Source organism: Pelodiscus sinensis, chromosome 2 (assembly GCF_052426305.1).
Source record: "Pelodiscus sinensis isolate ZL-2025 chromosome 2, ASM5242630v1, whole genome shotgun sequence".
NCBI classification, from domain to species: Eukaryota; Metazoa; Chordata; order Testudines; family Trionychidae; genus Pelodiscus; species Pelodiscus sinensis.
In genome coordinates, this window is record NC_143053.1 from 66,220,805 (window position 1) to 66,242,556 (window position 21,752).

General features: G+C 40.8%; 1 protein-coding gene across 1 annotated transcript; it reads left to right on the top strand.

Moving 5' to 3' along the window:
• Window positions 1-5,813: 5,813 nt before the first annotated feature.
• MOS (MOS proto-oncogene, serine/threonine kinase) lies at window positions 5,814-7,168 on the top strand. The gene has a single exon (XM_006126155.5). The coding sequence runs from the start codon at window positions 5,934-5,936 to the stop codon at window positions 6,981-6,983; it is 1,050 nt and encodes a 349-aa protein (XP_006126217.2). The 5' UTR covers window positions 5,814-5,933; the 3' UTR covers window positions 6,984-7,168.
• Window positions 7,169-21,752: the final 14,584 nt, after the last annotated feature.

A 21,752-nucleotide genomic window follows, 5' to 3' on the forward strand; every position in this document is an offset into this window, starting at 1 on the left:
TAGCGTTCTTATGTTCTTCCATTCTCAGGCTAAGAAGAGGGATCAGCTCCAAAGAGTAACCTGGGTTGGATCAGCCTCCTGTGAGCACAGTCTTCATTTAGTGTCCTAAAGAGAGAGAAAGCCAAAGAAAAATCTATTAGGCAACACATTGGCTGGAAGTCAGGCCCAGCATATATGATTCATGAATTGTAAACCCAGTTGCGATCATCTAGTCTGATCTCAGGTACAACACAGGCCGTAGGACATCCCAGTATTAATTTCTGTATGAATAAGACTGAGTTTTAAAAAAATAAGTAGGTAGTTAAAAATAAACTAGTGGTACAACTGTAGCAGATGTGATCATTGTGTGCATTCAGATTCACATGTAACTACTTGAAACATTATTTGCTTCATCCCATTTGTCCTGCAGAAGCACCTGCCTCATGTTCATCAGCAGAATTTGAGAGCTATTGTAATTGTCCAATTGCAAGACAACTGGTGTATCTCCATTGCCCTCAAATTATGCTATCGGTTGCACTTTTGCAATCCAGCTGACGACAAAAAGATTTCATGAATATAAATGAGCATACAATGTGAAGGCCATGCACTTGAACAGGTATAACTGACAAAATTTTTATTAATGATGATGATACATAAATCAAAGAACTCCACTTGACTTTCAAATGCAGAACAGGGTGAAGGGATGACAGGTAAATAGTATTTTTGAATTGTAAACGGAGGAAATTTGATACAGAAATAATTGAATCACAAATGTAGAACCTTACAGCCATTTTCACAAAATATTTTGTAGAGTAAAATGGTCATTCAAATCTAAGGAGATAAAATTGAACCATTTGGCATGATTTTAAAGCTTTTCAGTGGAAAACCTTTATAAAATCTCTTATTGGAAGTTACATAGCAACTTGATGCTATGTGGTATTGGGTGTATTAGAAATGGAGAGAGAATTCTTTGGGGGGAAAATACAACAAACCATACACAAATTGTCTGAATTCTAAATGTCAATTTTGTACTAATTTGTTTGAGGCTTAAAATATTTCAAATTCATCTTAAGTACTTCTCTACACCCACCAACACTAGTGCATATTAATAAAATTCCATCACTACCCAGAGAGAGGACATTTGATCATTTTAAAAAATATATTTGCTGATAACTATGGAATCACTAGTGTTTCATGTTTTATCTGGGTCTGTTGTTTAGACTGTAATGTAAGCTCTGCTGGACTGGGACTATTTATTTGCTGTTTGTCTTGTACAGCAACAAGAACATTGTCAGAATTTAATTGTAATAATAAAATAAATTTATAAACATTAGATATGATAGGATAAACTCCAGTGTTCATTGGGGCTGATCCTGCATTCCCTTTGCACTTGGAACTCTTGCTCATTCTTAAAGGAGGTTTGTGTGAGCATCAAATGCAGTATCATTTGTTGCTTTTTAAAAATATTGCACTTAAGGATTGACCTTGCAGATGTAAAAAATCTTGCTATAGTTATTTCACCTGTGTTATACTGCAACTCTCGTGTAATAGGACGCACTTTACAATATTGTCATTTTAAAGGGGAACTATACAACCCTGACTTTAAAATCTCTTGTTATGTATCTGGTCCTAATGACATTTCAAGAGTCATTCAAACATCAAGCTGACGTTTCATTGATGCTTTTCAGTTGATGCAGCTTCCTCTCTGTTTTGTGTGACTAGAAGAAGCAGCCATTTGTTGGTGGTCTGGTTGTATTTCCTTTTCACATGCATAGGTTGCTATGTAAGGTGGAATTGCATGGGATAAAGTAGAACTGCTGTACTGGGAATTTTATTAAATAAAGGGGAGTGCACCCCCTCCTGGTCAATAAGGATCATGACACCAGATACAGAAAATGGTTCAACGCACATTCCTGCTAGTGCATCTCTTTCTCTCTTCTGAACTTGGGTAACTGAGAACCCCCAACAATGAGGGGCTTGGTGCATTAAATATAAAAAGACACTCTTCAGTAATGTGTTGTGTAATGTATTGTGCAGTGTTAATTGTGTTATACGAAAATCAAAACTATTAAAAATCTGTTTCCCTTTTTAAAAATTCTGCTTCATTTCCCCCTTCCTTCCCCTGCAACTGCTGTCATGCACAAGAATTAGTTTCCTTAATAGAAGACACATTTTAGGACCTAAAGAGTTTAACCTTATATGCTTTTATTACCAAAATCCAATAGAACAAACACTTATAAAGACATACAAGTTGCTTTCTCTGTGTGTTCATGTTTAGAGATGAAGGAACATAAAAAATGTGGAAAACATAGTTCTCTAACATCGCTACAAGCAAGTGACACCGATGACAACTGCAAATTGGAGAAGTTAGTGGAGGTGGAAAGACCTGAATCATCAACATCAGAGCAGAAAATCCCTTATAAAATCACTTTGAAAAGGATAACAGAGAGAAAATAGTGCACTGTTTGAAAGGTGCTTAACCAGAAAGTGGACTGTGTTTAAATGAGTTGATGTAAAGAAATTCCAGTTGACGGTGCCCTTTAAGTTATTCCTCCTGTTCCTCAGGCTAATGCTTTTCCTAGCACAAAAACCAAAAGTTCGAGTTTTGCTTGTTTGTTTGTTTGTTTTTTAGAAAGGTGTTGCATGCCTGCAGTGACTTTTGAGTTCAACATGATGTGGCCATTAAGTACCTCCAAAAAACAGAAACATGGAGATGGGGGGGGGGGTGGAAGAATAACATGAGAGGGGAAATTCTCATTGCTGAGATAGAGAATATTCTTAATAGGGCCGTTAATGCATGTGATTAAAAAATAATTGACTAATCTCTTTTAATCACACTTAAACAATAGAATACCAATTGATGTTTATTAAATATTTTTGATATATTGATTTCAGTTACAATACAGAACTGCTCACTTTATATTATTTTATTACAAACATTTGCATTGTAAAAATTATAAAGAAATAGTTTTCAGTTCATACAAGTTCAACTTAGTTCATTCAGTTCCTGCAATCTCTTTATCGTCAAAGAGTAACTTACAGATGTAGATTTTTTGTTAAATAACTGCACTCAAACCCGAAACAAAATGTACATACACTTTAAAGCCTACAAGTCCATTCAGTCTTATTTCTTGTTTAGCCAATCGCTAAGACAAACAAGTTTGTTTACATTTATAGGAGACAATGCTGCACACTTCTTATTTACAATGTTGCCTGAAAGTGAGAACAGGTGTTTATAGGGCCCTTTTGTAGCTGGGGTTGCCAGGTATTTATGCGCCAGATACACTAATGTCCCTTCCTGCTTCAGTCACCATCCCAGAGGATATGTCTCCATTCTGGCGATGCTTGTTTAAAAAAAAAAGTGTTAAATTAAATATTGACTGAACTCCTTGGGGGAGAATTGTATGTCTCCTACTCTGTTTTACATGAATTCTGCCATGTATTTCATGTAATAGCAGTCTTGGATGATGACCCAGCACATGATTGTTTTAAGAACACTTTCACTGCAGATTTGACATGCAAAAAAAGTACCAATGTGAGATTTCTAAGGATAGCTACAGCACTCAACTCAAGGTTTAAGAATCTGAAGTACCTTCCAAAATCAGAAAGGGACAAGGTGCAGAGCAATACTGCACTATGCACCCCCCTGCGATCGCCCCCCCAAAAGAAAATCAGTCTTCTGCTGGTAGCATCTGATGAAAGTGAACATGCATCAGGCCACATTGCTTTGGATCATTGTCAAGCAGAACCCATCGTCAGCATGGATTCATGTCCTGTGGAAAGATGGTGGAAGCATGAAGCAAATGAATCCTTAGTGCATCTGGCATGTAAATATCTTATAAAATCAGCTATGATAGTGCCATGAGAATGCCTGTTTTCACTTTCAAGTGACACTGTAAACAAGAAGTGGGCAGCATTATCTCCTGCAATTGTAAACAAACTTGTTTGTCTGAGTGCTTGACTGGACAAGAAGTGGGACTGAGTGGACTTGTAGGCTCTAAAGTTTTACATTGTTTTCTTTTTGAGTGCAGTTTTTATATATGATTCTACATTTGTAAATTGAATTTTCATGATAAAGAGACTGAACTACAGTATTTGTATGAGATGAACTGAAAAATACTATTTTGTTTTTACAGCATCAGTATGTAATCAAAGATAAATATAGTGATCACTGTACTCTTTGTATTCTGTGTTTTAATTCAAATCAACCTATTTAAAAATGTAGAAAAGATTCAAAATATTTAAATAAACAGTATTCTATTACTGTTTAACAGCATAATGAATCACGTTTAATATTTTTAATCATTTGACAGCACCAGTTCTTAATTTAAATATTCCTTTATATAATCCTCCAAACCTCTCATGCAGCATTCAAAAGGGCTGGAGCGCACAAAATCTACTAGACTGTCGTCCCCCCTCTCCTCCCGCAAGGCTCTGGTGTGCAAGGGAAATGTGGAGAACCCTTTCCCATTGGGGACCGCCTCAATGAGAGGTGGTTTTTTTCCGCTTCTCACTTGTGTGAAGCCCCCTGACTGACTTTTTTGTGGGTCAGCAGCCCCTGACCCAAACAAGGTTGTCCATCCTTGTTTTAACCACTGGGCCACTTGTCTTTCAGGATATATTGCTCTTGGTGCAAACACTGTTTTCACTGGCCTATAGAACTGCAGTGGTAGAACATGATGGTCTCCCAAGGAACGTAATCACAACAAGCACGTACGCACATCTACAGATAAAGCACACTCCAGGACTTGATGCAGCAAAGACAAAACTAAGTCTGTAAGAGAGACTTCTCCATTCTCTTTCTCCTGGCCACATGCTGCTTCACACTTCATCTTCTCCCTACTTTTCCACTGCCTCTTCCTCCCCTCTTGCTTTTCCCCCCAAGCTCCTATCTACTTCATCATGCACACTTCTGCCTCATCATACCCACAACTTTCACCCTCTGCTGTCTTGTCTATATTATCTATAAGCTCTTTAGGGTAGGAAAAAGTCTCTTACCCCCTTTAGATTTATGTTAAAAAATGACATTTTCTATAATCTGCTCTGCCCTTAGAGCAAGACTGAGTGGTATGGCCCTGGAAGCTGACAGTGTGGGGATCCCTATTCTAGGGTGCCCCGACACTTTTAAAATGCACTATTATCGACATCTATAATTCCCCAACAAAATCTAGATTCCTATTCCTTTCTCACATTGCACCCTTTCACCATCATCATAATTGTCCCTCACCAAAAGCAGGAAAAAATGACAGGCTTTGCAGCATGCCCCAAAGACATAGCATTAGGATATTTTGAATGAAAATATTTCCACTGAGGTCAGTGGGCACCAGCCTCTTATCTTGTATCATGAGCTCAAAAGTGGCTTTACTAACCAAGTAGGACATGAGAAGGGAAAGGTAATTTCACAAATAGGGAAGCCATCTTTGCCACCAATCATTCTCTTAACAGACTTCTCAGTATTGGCTTTCTCAGTTTCAACTGCTTCCTCCAGTAATAACTGAGAGGTGTTTAATGCACCTGGTGACTATCATTCTTGCCAACAGTGAAACATTTTACTTGGTCACTGTAGTCCATTCACTCATGGGATATTTTCTAATGACAGTCAGTTGGGGGTACTTGAAGTAACATTTTCTCCTGGGAAGAAAAATGAATACAAAAGGCCAGTATCTCATAATGTGAGTTGACATATTTTAGCCTAAATCCCATTTGTATCAAAGAGCTTTCTTTAAAAGCCTTGATTCGAGTGGAATTTGCTTTTGGAGTTGGAGAAAAGTGTTTGCAGCTGAAACTGATTGGGGTTCAGGTACTTGGTGACAGATGCAGCTTATTTGGGAGGAGAGAGGAGGGGGAATAAAAGAGGCTCTGGAAACAACTACTTTGTTCCTCTTTTTCAGGAGGCTCTCAGCCATTCTTTCTTTGTTTTTAAATACAGCTCTTGTTCTTATTCCTATCTCACTATGCCATCCCCTAGCCCTCTTAATAGTTTTCTTTCCCTGGAGTTTTCCCCTTCTCTGGACCTGAGGCCCTGCAGTAGTCCCCTGGTACTCCCTGGTAGAGGCGGAAAACTCTTCTTGGGGGGAACTCCGCCGCCGAGGGCTCGTCGGCTGCCTCCCCGCCTGGCATGGTGCTCTATAGACTGGGATCAATTGTGCCTACTACACCCCTTGGGCTCTGGGGGCTTTGGGGCCGTCTACAAGGCTACTTACCATGGGGAGACGGTGGCTGTGAAGCAGGTGAAGAAGTGCAGCAAAAACCGGCTGGCATCACGGCAAAGTTTCTGGGCTGAACTGAATGTGGCCCGCCTCCTCCATGACAATGTGGTACGTGTTGTAGCTGCCAGCACCTGTGCTCCTGCCAGCCAAGACAGCCTGGGCACCATAATCATGGAATATACTGGCCGCACTACCCTCCACCATGTCATCTATGGTATGGGCTGCCTGCGGGGAAAGGGAGAGGATGAATGGGATGGGTGTGGCAGAGAACCCCTAAGCATAACTGACTCCCTGGCTTATTGCTCTGACATTGTGACTGGTTTAGCCTTCCTCCACTCACAATGCATTGTGCACCTGGACCTGAAGCCTGCTAATGTGTTCATCACTGAGCAGGGTGTGTGCAAGATCGGAGACTTTGGGTGCTCCCAAAAGCTGGAGAATAGTGTGTCCCCAGGTCCCCAGCTTTGCCAGCAGGGGGGCACATATACCCACCGTGCCCCTGAGCTTCTCAAAGGGGAGAGGGTCACACCCAAAGCAGACATTTATTCTTTTGCTATCACCTTCTGGCAAATGGTTACCCGTGAGCAGCCTTACTCGGGTGAGCGCCAATATGTGCTCTATGCGGTGGTAGCCTATAACTTGCGTCCTTCTCTGGCTGCTGCAATCTTCTCTGAGACAGTCTCAGGCCAAAGACTTGAGACCATTATCAGTAGTTGCTGGAGATCTGATGCAGAGGAACGTCCCAGTGCAGAAATGCTGCTTCAAAGCCTCCATTCACTGCAAGATAGACAATAGCAGGTTCTGTGGTGTCTCTTTCTTCTTCTTTTTCCCTTTTATGCCTGGCTTTTCTCTTGATTCTTTTTTTGTGTGTGTGTGTGGCTGCATTAGCATATTGTGGATCTGACCTCTATTTTGTCCAAAGAGGTTAAAAAAAATGTACCTGTTGATTGAGATTTCTATAAATAAAGTGATTAAAATTAGCTTGGTCAGTGTTGAGGAAATACATAGAGGCAGGACTGTCCAAAATGTGTCTGCTATATCATCTGCCTTGCCCAGGAGAAAACAGAATTTTGGTTTTGAACTCTGGTATTTGAGGGGTGAAGTATGACTGTTAAGCCACCAAAAAGCATTTTTATAAATGCCTCAGACCAGAGTGATGGGCATCTTGTAACAATCTAGCTAACTATTTGCAAAATGTGAGATGGAGGCAGTATTTTAAACTGCCTCTGAAAATCTCTTCATGTAGTTGTCTATTGATAACCTTCCTTCTCATTCCCAATTCTCCCAACAGATACGGATCATACATCCTATAAGTAGATGTACCGAGAACAGTCAGACATTGAAGATAACCTTTCTTCCTCCACTTCCCCAAATGTCAATTCATTTTATGTGTGATGAGTTAGGAATAAGGATGTTGGGTCACTTGTGTGCCTGTTTAGCACCCTGGCAACAAAGTAAGATGGTTTTTCATCAATTTAAGTTCTTAAAGATAAACTGACTCTACAAATGCTGTATTAGCAGGTGTATTGAGTTAAGAAAAGGCTGCAGTGTTGCCAGCTGTTAAGGTGAATCTATTTGTGATGGTTTACTTAAAACACTGCCCCGTGAAGTCTATGGAAAATCACAGCTTTCACAAACTGCTAAAAAACTCTGAAAAGAAATAAAGAACCAAATACTTTAAAGCCAAACTCTTGATTTTTGGGGGGCCTGATTCACAACTTTTTAAATACTGGGGGTTGGCACTAAGGAAGACATTTTAGAACTGCTAGGAAGGAAGCTGCCCTAACAACATAAACGTTTTAGAGAGATTCTAATTGGGGAAACTAGTACTGCTAGATTATCACACCTCCCCTGTGTCTTATCCATCTGTTGCATCTTGGCATAACCTGTGCTGAAAGTTTTCTGGGGGCAAAGGCTGACTCTACGAGTGTTTGCAGAGTGCCTAGAATAATGGTGTCTTGATACTGAATTGGGGTCACAATAACTGACACATTCTGGATGATTAGTGTTGTAAGACTGAATTGGAACTGTGAAGACAGCTATAGTCTGTACTCTTTCAGCTCTTCTCTTCATAGCTCATTTTGGGAAGCTGGGAAGCTGTGGTTCAGTGCAATTTTGTTATTTCTCACTCATTTCCATTCCTTAAAGAATTAATGTATTACAAGTCAGAAAGTTACAGATTTGTTCACTTCTTATGAAGTATTGGAAATAGGTTCTTGTGATTTGGAGGTGGAAATGCTAATCTTCAATATGAAAATGTCTGTGGCTTGTTGATCACAGAATTTTGCATATTTAAAAGGTACTCCTAAATCTTCTACATAATATTTATTATTGAGGGCTTTGAGAAGCATACCGGCATGTAGAAAACTGTAAAGGTAAATATTAGACTTGGTCTTCCATGTTTCTTGTTTCCTTCAAAACCTGCTTTATGGAGAGGTCATTGTGTGGCAATTTCACAGTGTACCATAATCACTTGCCCCATAATACTGTACAACTTAAATCGAGAGTCTTATGAATTTTAACATACTGTTACCATATTGAGTCGCATGGCTGTCTTGGAACTTAGTGATCAGAGTGCATTTAATGTAAAACCTAATTTAGAACAGCTAATCTTCACCAAGCTACTAATGGTCTGCAGACATAATGTTTTAAGCTAGTGACACCTAGTGTTCTGAATGTGAAACACCATAAGACTAATAGATCTCAGCTTCTACAGTAGTTTCTGGTATCAGACTCTGGGTTCCCTGGCACTAAGCACTGGACAAATGTTGTCTGTTTAGACAAGTCTTAAAAAGCAAAGTGTCTAGAGTGTAAAAGTATCAAGCTGGAAAAACAAACTTTTTGGAACTTAAGCAGCCTCCCCTCCCTCCCCCCAAAAATATTCTTAGCCAGTGTGGGGGGAGGGGGCGAAGAAATCAGAAGCTAGAGCTATGATGGGGGGGCTGGACAAACATTTGAGCTTCCTGAACAGAAAGAGGGATCTGATAGCTATAAGAAATCTTAGGAATGAAGTGGCAAGATTCATTTACAGTATGGCTGCCTGGGGAAAGGATTCTGAGATGCTGCTGCAATTATGGGCTTGGTCACCAGGTTATTTTCAAATTGGTATTCTCAAATTGCCAGAGAGGTGAGACTATTGGGTGACTTAATCCAACCTCTCATTTCCTGAGAAGGTTGCTACTGGTCCCTTTTAAAGGGCTTCACTAGCTTTTGTAGAAACTTTGGGGGTGGCTTATAGCAGTTCTTTGTATAACTTTTCATTGGGATTTCCCCTCTATTGTCATATCTATGTTGGTGTGAACAACTGTACCCTGACCACAAAGTGATGCAATGACAACTTTGTCTCTGGCATCCTCTGACAGGATATATGTTTCAGTGTTATGTTTAAGATTTACACAGGAATACCTTTTGTCTGCCTCTGTTCTCCTTTGTTCCCAGCTTATCATATCCATACAAGTGAATAGCAAGTCATTTAAAACACTTAGTTCTGATAATCTGCTTCCCAAACTATGCCTCAAAATTATGGTCAATTATGTATTGATGAATTAGGGCTATAAAATAGCTCTTCACTTAATTTTTGTAGGCTAACTGCAGTTAAACGTAATCAGTTGTATTAATTATTATCAATGTTAAATACTATCAATGGAATCCATAAGGGTCAAAACCTTAATATGACTTCATAGACATTCTCAGGAATTTGTTTCCAATGTTGTCCTTAGTTTGACAAACACACATCTATAAATAATGCATCTGTAATGTGGATGAATAATCTCATATGCAGAGAATATGGTTAATATGAGTGTGCTTCGTAGAATTTTCTGCTCAAGTATCCCTAACAATTTAGTGTAATTAGAGGGCAAGGTCTGCAAAGCAGATCTGTAGCATAAAGAAGCCTAAGCAGAACACTGGGATGACAGAATTTTCTTTCTGAAACTTTTTAGGAAAAAGTCAAGATGCAACTCAGAAACAGATTTTATTTAATCCTAGTGCTGTCAAGTTAAAATTTCAACAAACATGATATGTGGAAAGTGTCATGATATGTGATCAAGTGTCAACACACCAGTCAGGAGAACTCTGGGCATGTTTTGGATCAAAACGAAAACTCTTCTCAGTCTCAAGGCTTTTTGGTTTTGGTTTTTAATTTTCCCTCTTTGAACCAGCCCTTTAGAGCTGGGAAATACTCCAGATTTCAGGTGTCAACTTGATCCACCAAGTGATCAGCAGAAAAAAGGAAAAGATTGCAGCTGTCTGAGTTACCTTGACCTGCAAAGACAAATATATAAGGGAAATGAGAATGGATGGAAGAAGAGATTAAATTGGAAATGGAGTGTCTGAATTTTAGAGAGGAAAGGTGAGTGTGGTTGTGGGGTTTTTTGTTTGTTTTTTAATTGGACCAACTTGTGTTAGAGAGAGAAGCTGTTGTCATCCGAAGGCACTTCTTGAACTGAGAGAGCTTGGTACCATCTCCACTATAAAGGAGAACTTGTCTTTCACCAACAGAAATTGGTACAGTAAAAGATATAACCTCACCCACCTTATTTCTCTAATACCATGGGGCCAACACTGCTACAACCACACTGAATACAACTGTTTTTGTTACTTTATTTTGAATTGGTCTTCTGTAGCTATTGGTGAAGCTTTGTTTGCAAACAACATGTAGGCATCTTTTTGGGGGTAGAGATTTTTTGTGTGAAGTTCTATGCTCACTTGTGAATTCAGTTGGACTACTCATGTCTAAAATTAAGCTTGTACAGAAATGTATGCAGGATTATGGTCGTAGGTTACCCATCAACTCTCCCATATGTAACTGGAAATGTAATAGGGCTAAGTTGGGGAAACAATGAATATTTTATTTATAAAATGTTCAAAGGCAAATTATTCCATCTGTTCCTGCCATAAATATCCTATGCCATCCTTGTCACACCTCTGCACTTCTGTTATCCTCACCATAAAATAGGGGTTGGTTTGTTTGTCAGTTCAGGCAAGAAGTGGGCAAAAGTCTACTTGCTCCTAGCCCAATGCTAAACATGGAATATTTTGACAGGAAAGGCAAGATCAGATCCTAAATTTCCCAGAGCACATTAGAGTTGTTAAGCAGCCCAGCCTGACACAGAGTTCAATGGTCCAAATATTCTGCTAAGGAGTAAACAGTTGCACTTGTTTGTGCAGTGTTTCTCAACCAGGAGTACATGTACCCTTGAAAGACCACTGGATACATCAATTTGTCTATAAACTTGCCTAGTTTTACAACAGACTACATAAAAAGAACTAGCAAAATCAGTGCAAACTAAAATTTCATACAGATATTGACTTGTTTATACTGCTCATGTATAGTTCATTCTATACACTGATCTGTAAGTACAATACAGGCAGTCCCCAAGTTACGCGGATCCGACTTATGTCGGATCCGCAGTTACGAACGGGCCCTCCCTCTCCCTGGTCTCCAGCAGACCAGGGAGAGAAAGCAAAGCTGCGGAGCACGCGGCCAGCTCAGACGCGTCTGGGCTGTCCGCTGCCCGTGTGTTCCGCGGCTTTGCTCCCCGTCCCGCTGGCCTGCAGACCAGGGGGACGGGGAGCAAAGCAGAGCAAAGCGGCGGAGCCCGAGGGCAGCAGGATAGCCACGGCGCGTCTGGGCTGTCCTGCTGCCCCCGTGCTCCGCGGCTTTGCTCCGGACACCTGTGGTACAGCAGCTGGGGCGCTGCCGGTTGGTCCCGTAGCGCCGCTCTGGGTGCCACTGGACCAACCCAGCAGCACCCCAGCTGCTCTGCCCCAGGTGTCCCCAAGTCAGCCGCTGCTGAAACTGACCAGTGGCTGACTACAGGAAGCCCCTGCCCTGGGCTTCGTGGAATCAGCTGCTGATCAGTTTCAACAGCGGCTGACTTGGGGACGCCTGTTCCGACTTACATACAGATTCAACTTACATACAGATTCAACTTACATACAGATTCAACTTAGGGACTGTAGGTTTGTTCTTATCTTGTACGTAACCCGGGGACTGCCTGTATTTATATTTATATTTGATTTATTTTACAATGATACAATAAAAACAAAGTTGGCAATTTTTCAGTAAGAGGTCTGTGTATTTTATGTTTATAAGCAAGTGGGTTTTTGGGTTTTTAAGTAAGTGTGAATAGCTTTCTTTACAGCTGCTGTTTTTTGGTAGACAAATATGTAATCAAATAGAGATATTTGGATATTCTTAATTAAATAAGGACAATTAAATGTCTTTGTATGTTGCCTCCAGTGGGTCAGTTTAAACCATGGTGAAAATTAATCTTAAAACAATGACCTAGCTCATGGGGTTGAATGTATCCCTGCAGAGAGATTCAGCTGCTAGCTGTATCACTACAATACGTAACCCACCACCAAGGTAATAAAACTAATAGATTTCAAAGCCAGAAAGGACCACTGTGACCATCTAGTAGTCTGATCTGTTGTATAAAGCCAGGCTATAGAACTTGACTTGACTTCACAAAATGGCTCCTAGAGCATATCTCTCTTTAATCAAATTTTGATTTAAAAAAATGGCAAGTGAGGGAAAATGTGCCACAAAGCTATGTACATTCTTCCAATGGTTAAATACCCACAATGTTAAATTTATCCTTTTTTTTTTTCCATTCTAAACTTGTCTAGCTTCAATTTCTAGCCATTGGATTATTAAAAACCTTTTTCTGCTGCACTGAAGAGCCCACTATGAAATCTTTGTTTCCCCCGGTGGGTACCTATACTTCATAAGCCCCAAACCTTCTCTTTGTTAAACTAAATAGATTGAGTTCCTGGAGTCTCATTATAAAGCATGTTTTCTAATCACTTAGTATTCTTGTATGTCTTCTCTGAACCTTCTCCAATTTATCAACATCCTTCTTGAGAATCCTGGTCACCAGATCTGGACACAGGCTTCCAATAGCAGTCACGGCAGTGCCAAATACAAAGGTAAAATAATTGCTCTTCTGTTACTTGAGATTCCCCTGTTTATGGATCCAAATATTGTGTTAGCCCTTTTGGCCTCAACATTACACTGTTCAGCTGATTATCCCCTAATCCTTTTCAGAGTGTCTGCTTCCTGTATAGATGGACTATCCTCTTTGTTGCTAGATGTATGTATTTACATTTAACCATATTGAAATGTATATTATTTGTGTCCAGCACACCAAGTGATCCAAATCAGTCTGTATCAGTGTCTTATCTTCATTATTTAACTCACTTAATTTATGCACCATCTACAAACTTTCAGTTATGAATGTTATTGCCTTCCAAGTCAGATAAAAATGTTAAATAGTATGGGTTCAAGAACCAGTCCCTAAAGGACTTCACCAGAAATTATGCAGTTATGTCACTTCTGCAAATAAAGTGACCTGAAGTGAAGAAATAAAAGATTTTTCTTATTTTACTAAATAAAGCCACTCCTATTAATGAGAATCAAGACCTTTAGAAAGGACAACTTTAAGAGACTTTTAACTGGAAAAAATACCTGTGAGGTTTGAATAATGCAATACTTGTACTGATGTTTGACAGAAAAATATTTTACAGCTGCAGTTACAAGCAACATCCTTTTTTTTTTTTTTTTTTTTTTTTTTTTTTTTTTTAATTGTTCAGGTCTCATGTGGCACAAGCCAGCAATACTCTTACTGAAAGTATATGTTCAGATTAGTTCTTAGTTCTACAACTTCAAGGTTAGAATTTCTGTAATGTGCAGGTACATTTCCATTGGGCAGAATCAGATCCTTATTCAAACATCAAGCCAGGTTTCTTGGATTTCTTTCTTCTGGGGATTGGACTGAGATCACAGGCTTTCTTCAGACAGGTCACCTAACTGCAATCAGATAGTACAGTAATAGGTTTTAATCACTACTAATCTGGGCAAAATGGTGTCAGGCTCTGTATTCTATTATGAATACCTAAGGGTATGTCTATACTACAGGATAAGATACACAAGTTCAGTTATGTTAATTACATAGCTGAAGTCCAAGTCCCTAACTCAATTTTTTTGTGCTGTCCATGCTGCAGGAAGTGGAGAGTGTGCACCTTTCACTAAGACTCCTCTTCCCCCCGCCTCCCTTCTTTGTAGAAGGACTACTGGCATTGACAGAAGCGCCCTCTCAGTTCAAATTAGCGTGTCATCACTAGACCTGCTAATTGAACCCCGGAAGATGAACTGTGGCAGCTTCAATCTTCTCTGTAGTATAGATGTGCCCTAAGAGATTTAATGCTGCATATATTTTTCTTTTCCTTTCCCCAGTCACTGCTATGAATGCTTTTCTGTACTAATGGATCTTATGAGCAGAAGCTCAGGATTTGAGCCCATGACCTCTTACATTAGGAACAAGAAGCCATACCCCTATGTCAGCAGCAGGAAAAAAAACTTTAGGTAAGCTTAACTTTTGAATAAGTAGAAACCTGCTGCTGGTCTAAGACAAAAGACATAAGAATTCTTTAGAATACCAATTCTTAGTTACTTATGTTTCTATTCTACAGTGTACAAGTAAAACAACCCAGGTCAGTTTGCAGTTCTCCAGTAATTTTTTTTTGACACATTTCCATCTACTCAGTGAATGTAAGTAAGCAGTATTTTTAAAAACAAGGCTTAAGTGTTTGTAAGATAAATAGACTAGCAATACCTGGGTACTGCATTTTTTCAGTCTGGATGGTTCTCTCATCTCCATATTACTGATAAATCCTCTAATTTGTATCACTTTTATTTTCATAACCCTAATAAATAGAACAATATATCTTATGATCATGATCAAGTAATTTTAAGACATTTTTATAGTGTCCTAAAACTTTTCAATAGGATTTTTTTTCCTGGGGTCTTCTCTATTCTGACTCATTAAAAAATGAGTCTCCCCTCTATCCAGACAAACAGGTAAGAAAAATAAGCCTAATCTTACCCCCCCCCAAAAAAAAATCCTAGCAAAAATCCTTTAGCAGTCTGTCCCTTCCCCCCCAGTAAACTCATGTTTTTGTTTTGTTTTGTTTTTAAAGTAAAGAATACTTATGTTCCACAATAACCTTTCACTAGTTGTGAGAGGTCTAAGACTTCTCAGAGACCACCCAGAATACTTTTCTGAAAACTTCCACCGAGCATATGTCCTGCTCAAGAGGAATACCTTGTATACTCATGTGAAGAACTGCTTTAAATATGTCCCTATTAAAAGATTCCGACTATGAGAAGTCTCTAGTTTTGTTGTTGCAGGCACATAAGCATATTAAGCCACTTGATACAAAGCTCACCCTTTTGAGATAAGAGTAGAACTTTAACTCTTAAAGTCCTTCTTTTATGTCAAACAATCTTGTAAATTCACACTGGACTATTAGCTGTTTTTTCAACTGCATTTCATTGCTAATTCATATTCAATGTGATCTACCTAGATTCTTTTCAGCAGTACTAACATTTAGCCATTTTATAATTACACGTTTGATTTATTTTTCTTCCTAAGTGAAAGTTATTTGTACTTTATTGCACTAAATTTCCTCCTGTTAATTTCAGAATAATTCTTCCATTTGCAAGGTTCTTTCGAATTATCTTGCCCTTTAAAGTGCTTGCAAACCCTCCCACCATGGAATCATTTGTCAATTTATAAACATACTGTCTACTCTTTTATCCAAGTTAATGAAGATATTTAATATCAGACCCAACAATGAACCCTGTGGGCCCCTACTAACTATGCTCTCCTAGTTTGACAGTGCATCCACCATATAGTAAATTAATCTAATTCTCATGTTCCCAGTCTACTTATGAAAATATCATGTGGGTTTGTGCCAAAACCCTCACTAAAATCAAGATATCACATTGACTACTACTTCCCTAGTCAATAGACCAGTAACCCTCACAAACTCCAAGAGCTAGGGCTTCTACAGGAGAGATCTGGGTTCAAAGTTACAATAAGGGCACCCCTCTTTCTGCTGCAGGTGGTAAGTCTAGGTCTCTTTGGTTTTGTTAAAATGACCAAAATAAAAACTTTGTTTTTATTGAAAAAAGTGACTGACTTTGCCAAAAACTAGTTATTTTTAGATTGATCCAAAACAAAACTCCCCCTCCACCCAAAAAACCTGCCACTGAATGGAAAAAAATTCCATTATGTACCCCACTCTACTCCTGAGTCAAATAGGGGAAACCTACCCAAAGAATCACTAAGGCCTAGACTGAGGGCCATGAGAACCCTGATTTAAAGCGAACAAAGTTTAGACTTGTGACACTAAGGGCTACCTTGAAATACCATAATAAATAGACCTCACACAGGGAGTGTGTATGTTTAGGTGAAGAGAATCTTAGCATTTTGACCTGAGCATTTTAGCATTTTTTATAAGACCCAAAAGGGAACTGAGAACAATGCACCTTCAAGGCCCTGTGGTGTGTCAAGGAGGTGCCTGGCATTGTTTCACTTGTTTTATTTTTCTGAAAATAGAAGTTTTGATTTCTGAAAAGCCAATCTTCTAAAACTTCAGAAATATAAGAAGACTTAAGTAAAGCTTAGCTCTTCCTTCTCCCAAATCTCAGCCAGTGATGGACAGTAGGGTGTTGAGGGAGCACAGCTGGGAGTCCCGTACCTCCTGACTTCAGGGGCAGGAGAGGTTGGGATGGGATGGGGAGAATGTATGGACCCCTCCTCCTTTCCTTGACAGTGAAACTGAAAGGTTCATACAGCATACAAAGCCATCTCTTAAAAGTTTCAGAATGAGACTGGCAATGGAGGAAAAAGGGCTGCATCACCCCAAAGATCAGTATATTCCCCCACCCTATAACTGGAGAGAGAAGCCTCAGAGCAGTTTCTTTCAAGAGAAGATTAGATAACTGGGCCTTGTCTACACTGCGGGGGTTTTCTCGGGAAAAACTCTGCCACGTCCAGGGAACGCATTTGCTCTTCCACTTTTTTCTTTTTTTTGCAGAAGAGCAAACACACTCTTTCAGAAGCCCTGTCTCCTTCATTCTATGAGGAAGAAGGGATCTTCTGAAAGAGGGAGATTTTTCTGAAATTTGGCCTAGTGTAGATGGGCCACAATAGAGCAGCACAGCAGTGGAAGTGGTGCCTAAATATCCAGCCAGAAAAGTAGCCAGAGCAGTCTAGATTCTGCAGAGACATATACATGCTTACCTTTATGCACTATGAATATGCTCTGATCCACTGAGACTACTAGTAGTATGTAAAGTTGTGTGTGTGCAAGTCTTTGCAGGAACTGGCCCTAGAATCTGCATTACTACAGTTTGAGATGTAAATTTCATACCCTCATTTGCAGTTTCCTCATCCCACACCTTACACATGGAAACTGACTGTCCTGGCTCACAGCCCATTAATGCACTATTGCCAACCCCAATCATTAAAAGATCATGACAGTAATACTTTTCAGTTATTTTCTTGCTGGTTTTTGAGTCAGATTCAAAGCTTTTTCTCTGCAGCAATAAGTGCTAGAAATGTTTTAAAATTAAAGCTTTTTTATAAAAGTGTATAGTCACATGATTCCAAGAGCGTGTTCAAGATAAATATAACGCGGCCTGAAAAGCAAGAGTTAGCAAAACTTTATATGAAAGTAACTTACCATACCCCTAATTGCTTTCTACACATTTTTCAAGATTTATTTCTATAAACAGTTGAACAAAGTCTTCTACACCCTTAAGACAAGATGACTTCTCTTTCCATGTTAAATGTGCCAACCAACACTTCAGCTCATTTTATGGATGGAATGCCTGTTGTCGTCAGTTTAAATGTGTAAGGTGGAGGCAGCCATGTGGGGAATTGGAAAGCAGAAGTGTCTTCTAAGTTTTTGTTTATAGGACAGCTAAAATGATAGTTTAAATGGTAAAGTAAAAGGGGAAAAATGTGTGTGTGTGTGTGTGTGTGTGTGTCTAGGGACGCTAAATAATCCATGTGTTCTCATGTTATAGACACCAAACTATCCATATACTGTGTGCATGAGACTGTAGAAAATATGCTTTTATTAAATATGTATTTATGAACTACTATGTTAAGATTAAGTGTAAGGCAAAACCCATTGGCTAAAGCACCCATGCAAGCCTAGCATGTATAGAATATCAAATGGGAAGGCTATATTACTTCTGAGTTTGACAATATTGTGACTGCTAATGGAATACTGTGTTCAATTCCGGTGTTAATTCAAGGGGCTTATGATAACCCAGAGAGGGATCAGAGAAACCAAAGGAGAATGATTAAGGATTGGAAAGTAGGACTTAGATTGAGCTTCTTAAGTCACTCTTATTTCATTTATTGAAGAGAAGGTAAAGAGGTGATTTGATCATTCTATAATACCAACATTGGGAACAATAACTTGGCAATAGAGAGACCTGCAATCAAGCATACAAAGATATACCAAGATCCAACTTATCTGAAGCTAGATAAATCCATACGAAAATAAAGCACAATTTTTAAAGAAAGGGTAATTAAACATTGGAATAAATTTGTAAATGTTGTGGATACTCCTTCACTGGAAACTTTAAAATCAAGACTGGATATCTTTTTAAAAGATGTGCTCTAGTTCAAAGCTGCCAACCTTATTACATAGGAGGGCCACATAAACCAAAGCATAACCTTGTGTAGGCCATACAGATTCTGCATACAGTAATTCCTCATTTAACACTATAGATATGTTTCAGAAAATGATCGTGTTAAGTGAAAACTTGTTATGTGGGGTCAATTTTCTCATTGAAAATAATGGAAAAGGTGGGGTTGCGTTTCAAGCGGTGGCATCTGTTGGGACCGGGACATAAGGGGACTGGGTTACAGCAGGGAGGGGAGGTGTTTGGCTCTGGGGAAGTGAAGGGGACTGTTGGGAGTATACCCCTCTGATGGATCTGCCGGGACCCGCACTGCGTCTGGGGGGGGAGGAGGGAGAAGAGAAGGGTTGCTGCAGAATGGCACGGCGAGCGGCGAACCTTCCGCTGCTTTGCAGGGAGATGAGGGAAGCCCCGTGCAGCCACCAGCAACAGGCCAGCTGGAGAAATTGTGTTATTCCGGGGACGGTTGGGTAATTAAAAAAAACTATCCCTAAAAAAAATTGTGCTATCGCAAAAACGTGTTAAGTGGGCACATGTTAAATGAGGAATTACTGTACTTAAATATTTTAAAGACCCTGCTATTGATTTATATTAGGCTGTTTGTGTACAGCATTATCTTTGTACACACTTGTATAAGCTAAAATGATGTAGATGTAAATGTAACAGAGCCCTAAAACTGTAACATGCAGTAATGACCAGTTTGTGGACTTTTATGAAATCCTCTGGTGAGCCCTACACACCCTGGCAGTTGGGCAGCCCTGCTCTAGTTCAACCACAGCCACTGAGTTTGAAGTAGGACTTAATTCAGTTGTATTCTTATGAAGTCCAATGGTCTGTTATACAAATGGGACTAGATGATCACAATGGTCCCCTCAGGCCTTAAAAATCCATGAATTGCAATGATTATACTTAGCAAGGAAGATTAAGCCACCAAAGCCCATAGTGAGACTTTCAGAAGCTGGAGTGTACTCAAGGGCTACGTCTAAACTGGCCCCTAATTCAAGTATTTGTACATGAGTACGAGCCCGCTGAGTCTCAACCTATCCACCTTCCAGTCATACCACAGAACTTTCATTTTAGTAGAGAGATTTTTACAATACCAGAAACAAAAGGATACTAAAAGAGAAACACTTTAGTGGATTTTTTTTTTTTTGGGGGGGGGGAAGAGAAGGGAGAGAGTGGATACAGCCAAGTGTAAATGGAGCAGGATCCATAGCCGGGATTTAACTCAGACATTTTTTCTGCTCCTAGATACTATAATGATTGTATTATAAATACTCTGCATGAATAGACAGGAACATGTTCACCTCCATTTTAAAGCAAGTTAATATGTATACCAAGCAATGTTCCCTCTAATTTTTCCATGCATGTGCAGAATAAATTGTGCTTTGCTTTGTGCACCACCAATAAAAACACATGATGGTAGCTGTGGGTGCTTTGTCAATCAGCTGGGTGGAAACTGAATCTCTTCTGGGTGGCTGCTAAAGCACTCAGCTTACAGGGAACACAGCTATCCAGGCATTTATGTTTCTACAACAGCCTGCTCTATTAATGAAGAATGTAAAATGACTGTAATCTCTCTGGGGCAGAACAGAAATTAGCCCAAGTGCCTTGATCAATAACTGGGGCATTAGCCAGTGTTATCAGAAAAACAAACATTTGCTTAGTGTTCACTTAAAGTTACTTTACATTATGGAGAATAGTTGTTGGCTAGCGTTACTACTTTTAAAGTCCAACTCTTAACAATTCAAGACTGCGCTCCCTCAACAGTGTACACGTTTAAAGCTGAAGGACCCACTAAGGTGCTGTATCTACCCTGCAAGGATTGGTACAAAGGCTGAGAGTGGGATGCTTGTGTACTGTGCATCTCCTCTTACCTCTGGGACACCTACCACAGTATCAGGTATCAGAGGGGTAGCCGTGTTAGTCTGAATCCGCAAAAGCGGTGAGGAGTCCTGTGGCACCTTATCGACTAACCAAAGTGTTGGAGCATAAGCTTTCGTGGACAAAGACCCACTTTGTCAGATGCATCTGACAAAGTGGGTCTTTGCCCACGAAAACTTATGTCCAACACTTTCGTTAGTCCAGTAGTCCCCAACCTTTAGAGGTGCCTGGGGGTGGGGCCACTCATGCACCGGGTGCACCCGGTGCCGGCATGTTGCCCGGGGTCGGGGCCGCCCGAGCGCCTTGTGCCGTGCGCCCGGGGCCGGCGCCGGCACCGGCATGTGCCCTGGGGCTGGGGTCGCCCGAGCGCCGCGCACCAGGTGCCAGTGCGTGTTGCGCACCTGGGGCCGATGCCTCCAGTGCACTGGGGGTGGGGCCGTCCCAGGTTGTCGGCGGGCGCACACAAATGCTCTGACTGGCGCCATGGCGCCCGCAGGCACCGCGCTGGGGACCACTAAGTTAGTCTATAAGGTGTCACCAGACTCCTCGCCACTTCTACCACAGTATAAAACTGAAATACTGAAGCTGGCCAAATGGGGCAGGACGTCACCTTTTTTAAATTAGAAAAAGCCACCCACTTGTATTTAAAAGCGGTCAGTTTGACAGTTGCTCCTATCTCACTGTGTGTGTGTAAACAAATTCAGTGCGAGCGGCTGGGTGTTCTTCAGTCTTTGTATCTTTCTGTGCAATGAGGCGATGATGCACCAACGCCAGCCTGTCAGAGCTTCCCCGTGACAAATGCAGACACCGCCCCCCCCCCCCGCCCCCGCAATTCAAGCGTTCAGTTCGATGAGGGGGCTGTTCCTTTAAAAACAAACGGCGCGGCCCCGGGCCCGTGCGCTCTGAGTCCTCACTAACCCCAACGCTTACACGGCTCCCCTACGGACTCAGCCCTGCCTGCGACGTCTTGCTGCGGCCACCGCGCTCAACCCGCGGCCAGGGGCTGCAACCGCCGCCCGCTCGCTGCGGCCCGGCAGCGCGGAGGACTCCGCCTCTGCGCCCCGCTACTCCGCGGGCGGGTCCTGCGCCCCTTGTCCCCTGCCTGGCAGCGCCGCTCGCGCAGAGCCCGCCCGACCCCAGCGCCCAGCAGAGGCGGCCCCGCCCTGCGCGCC

What these genes read in the sequence shown, in the direction of transcription:
- MOS (XM_006126155.5), top strand. Translation starts at nt 5,934, where the DNA reads ATGCCATCCCCTAGCCCTCTTAATAGTTTTCTTTCCCTGGAGTTTTCC.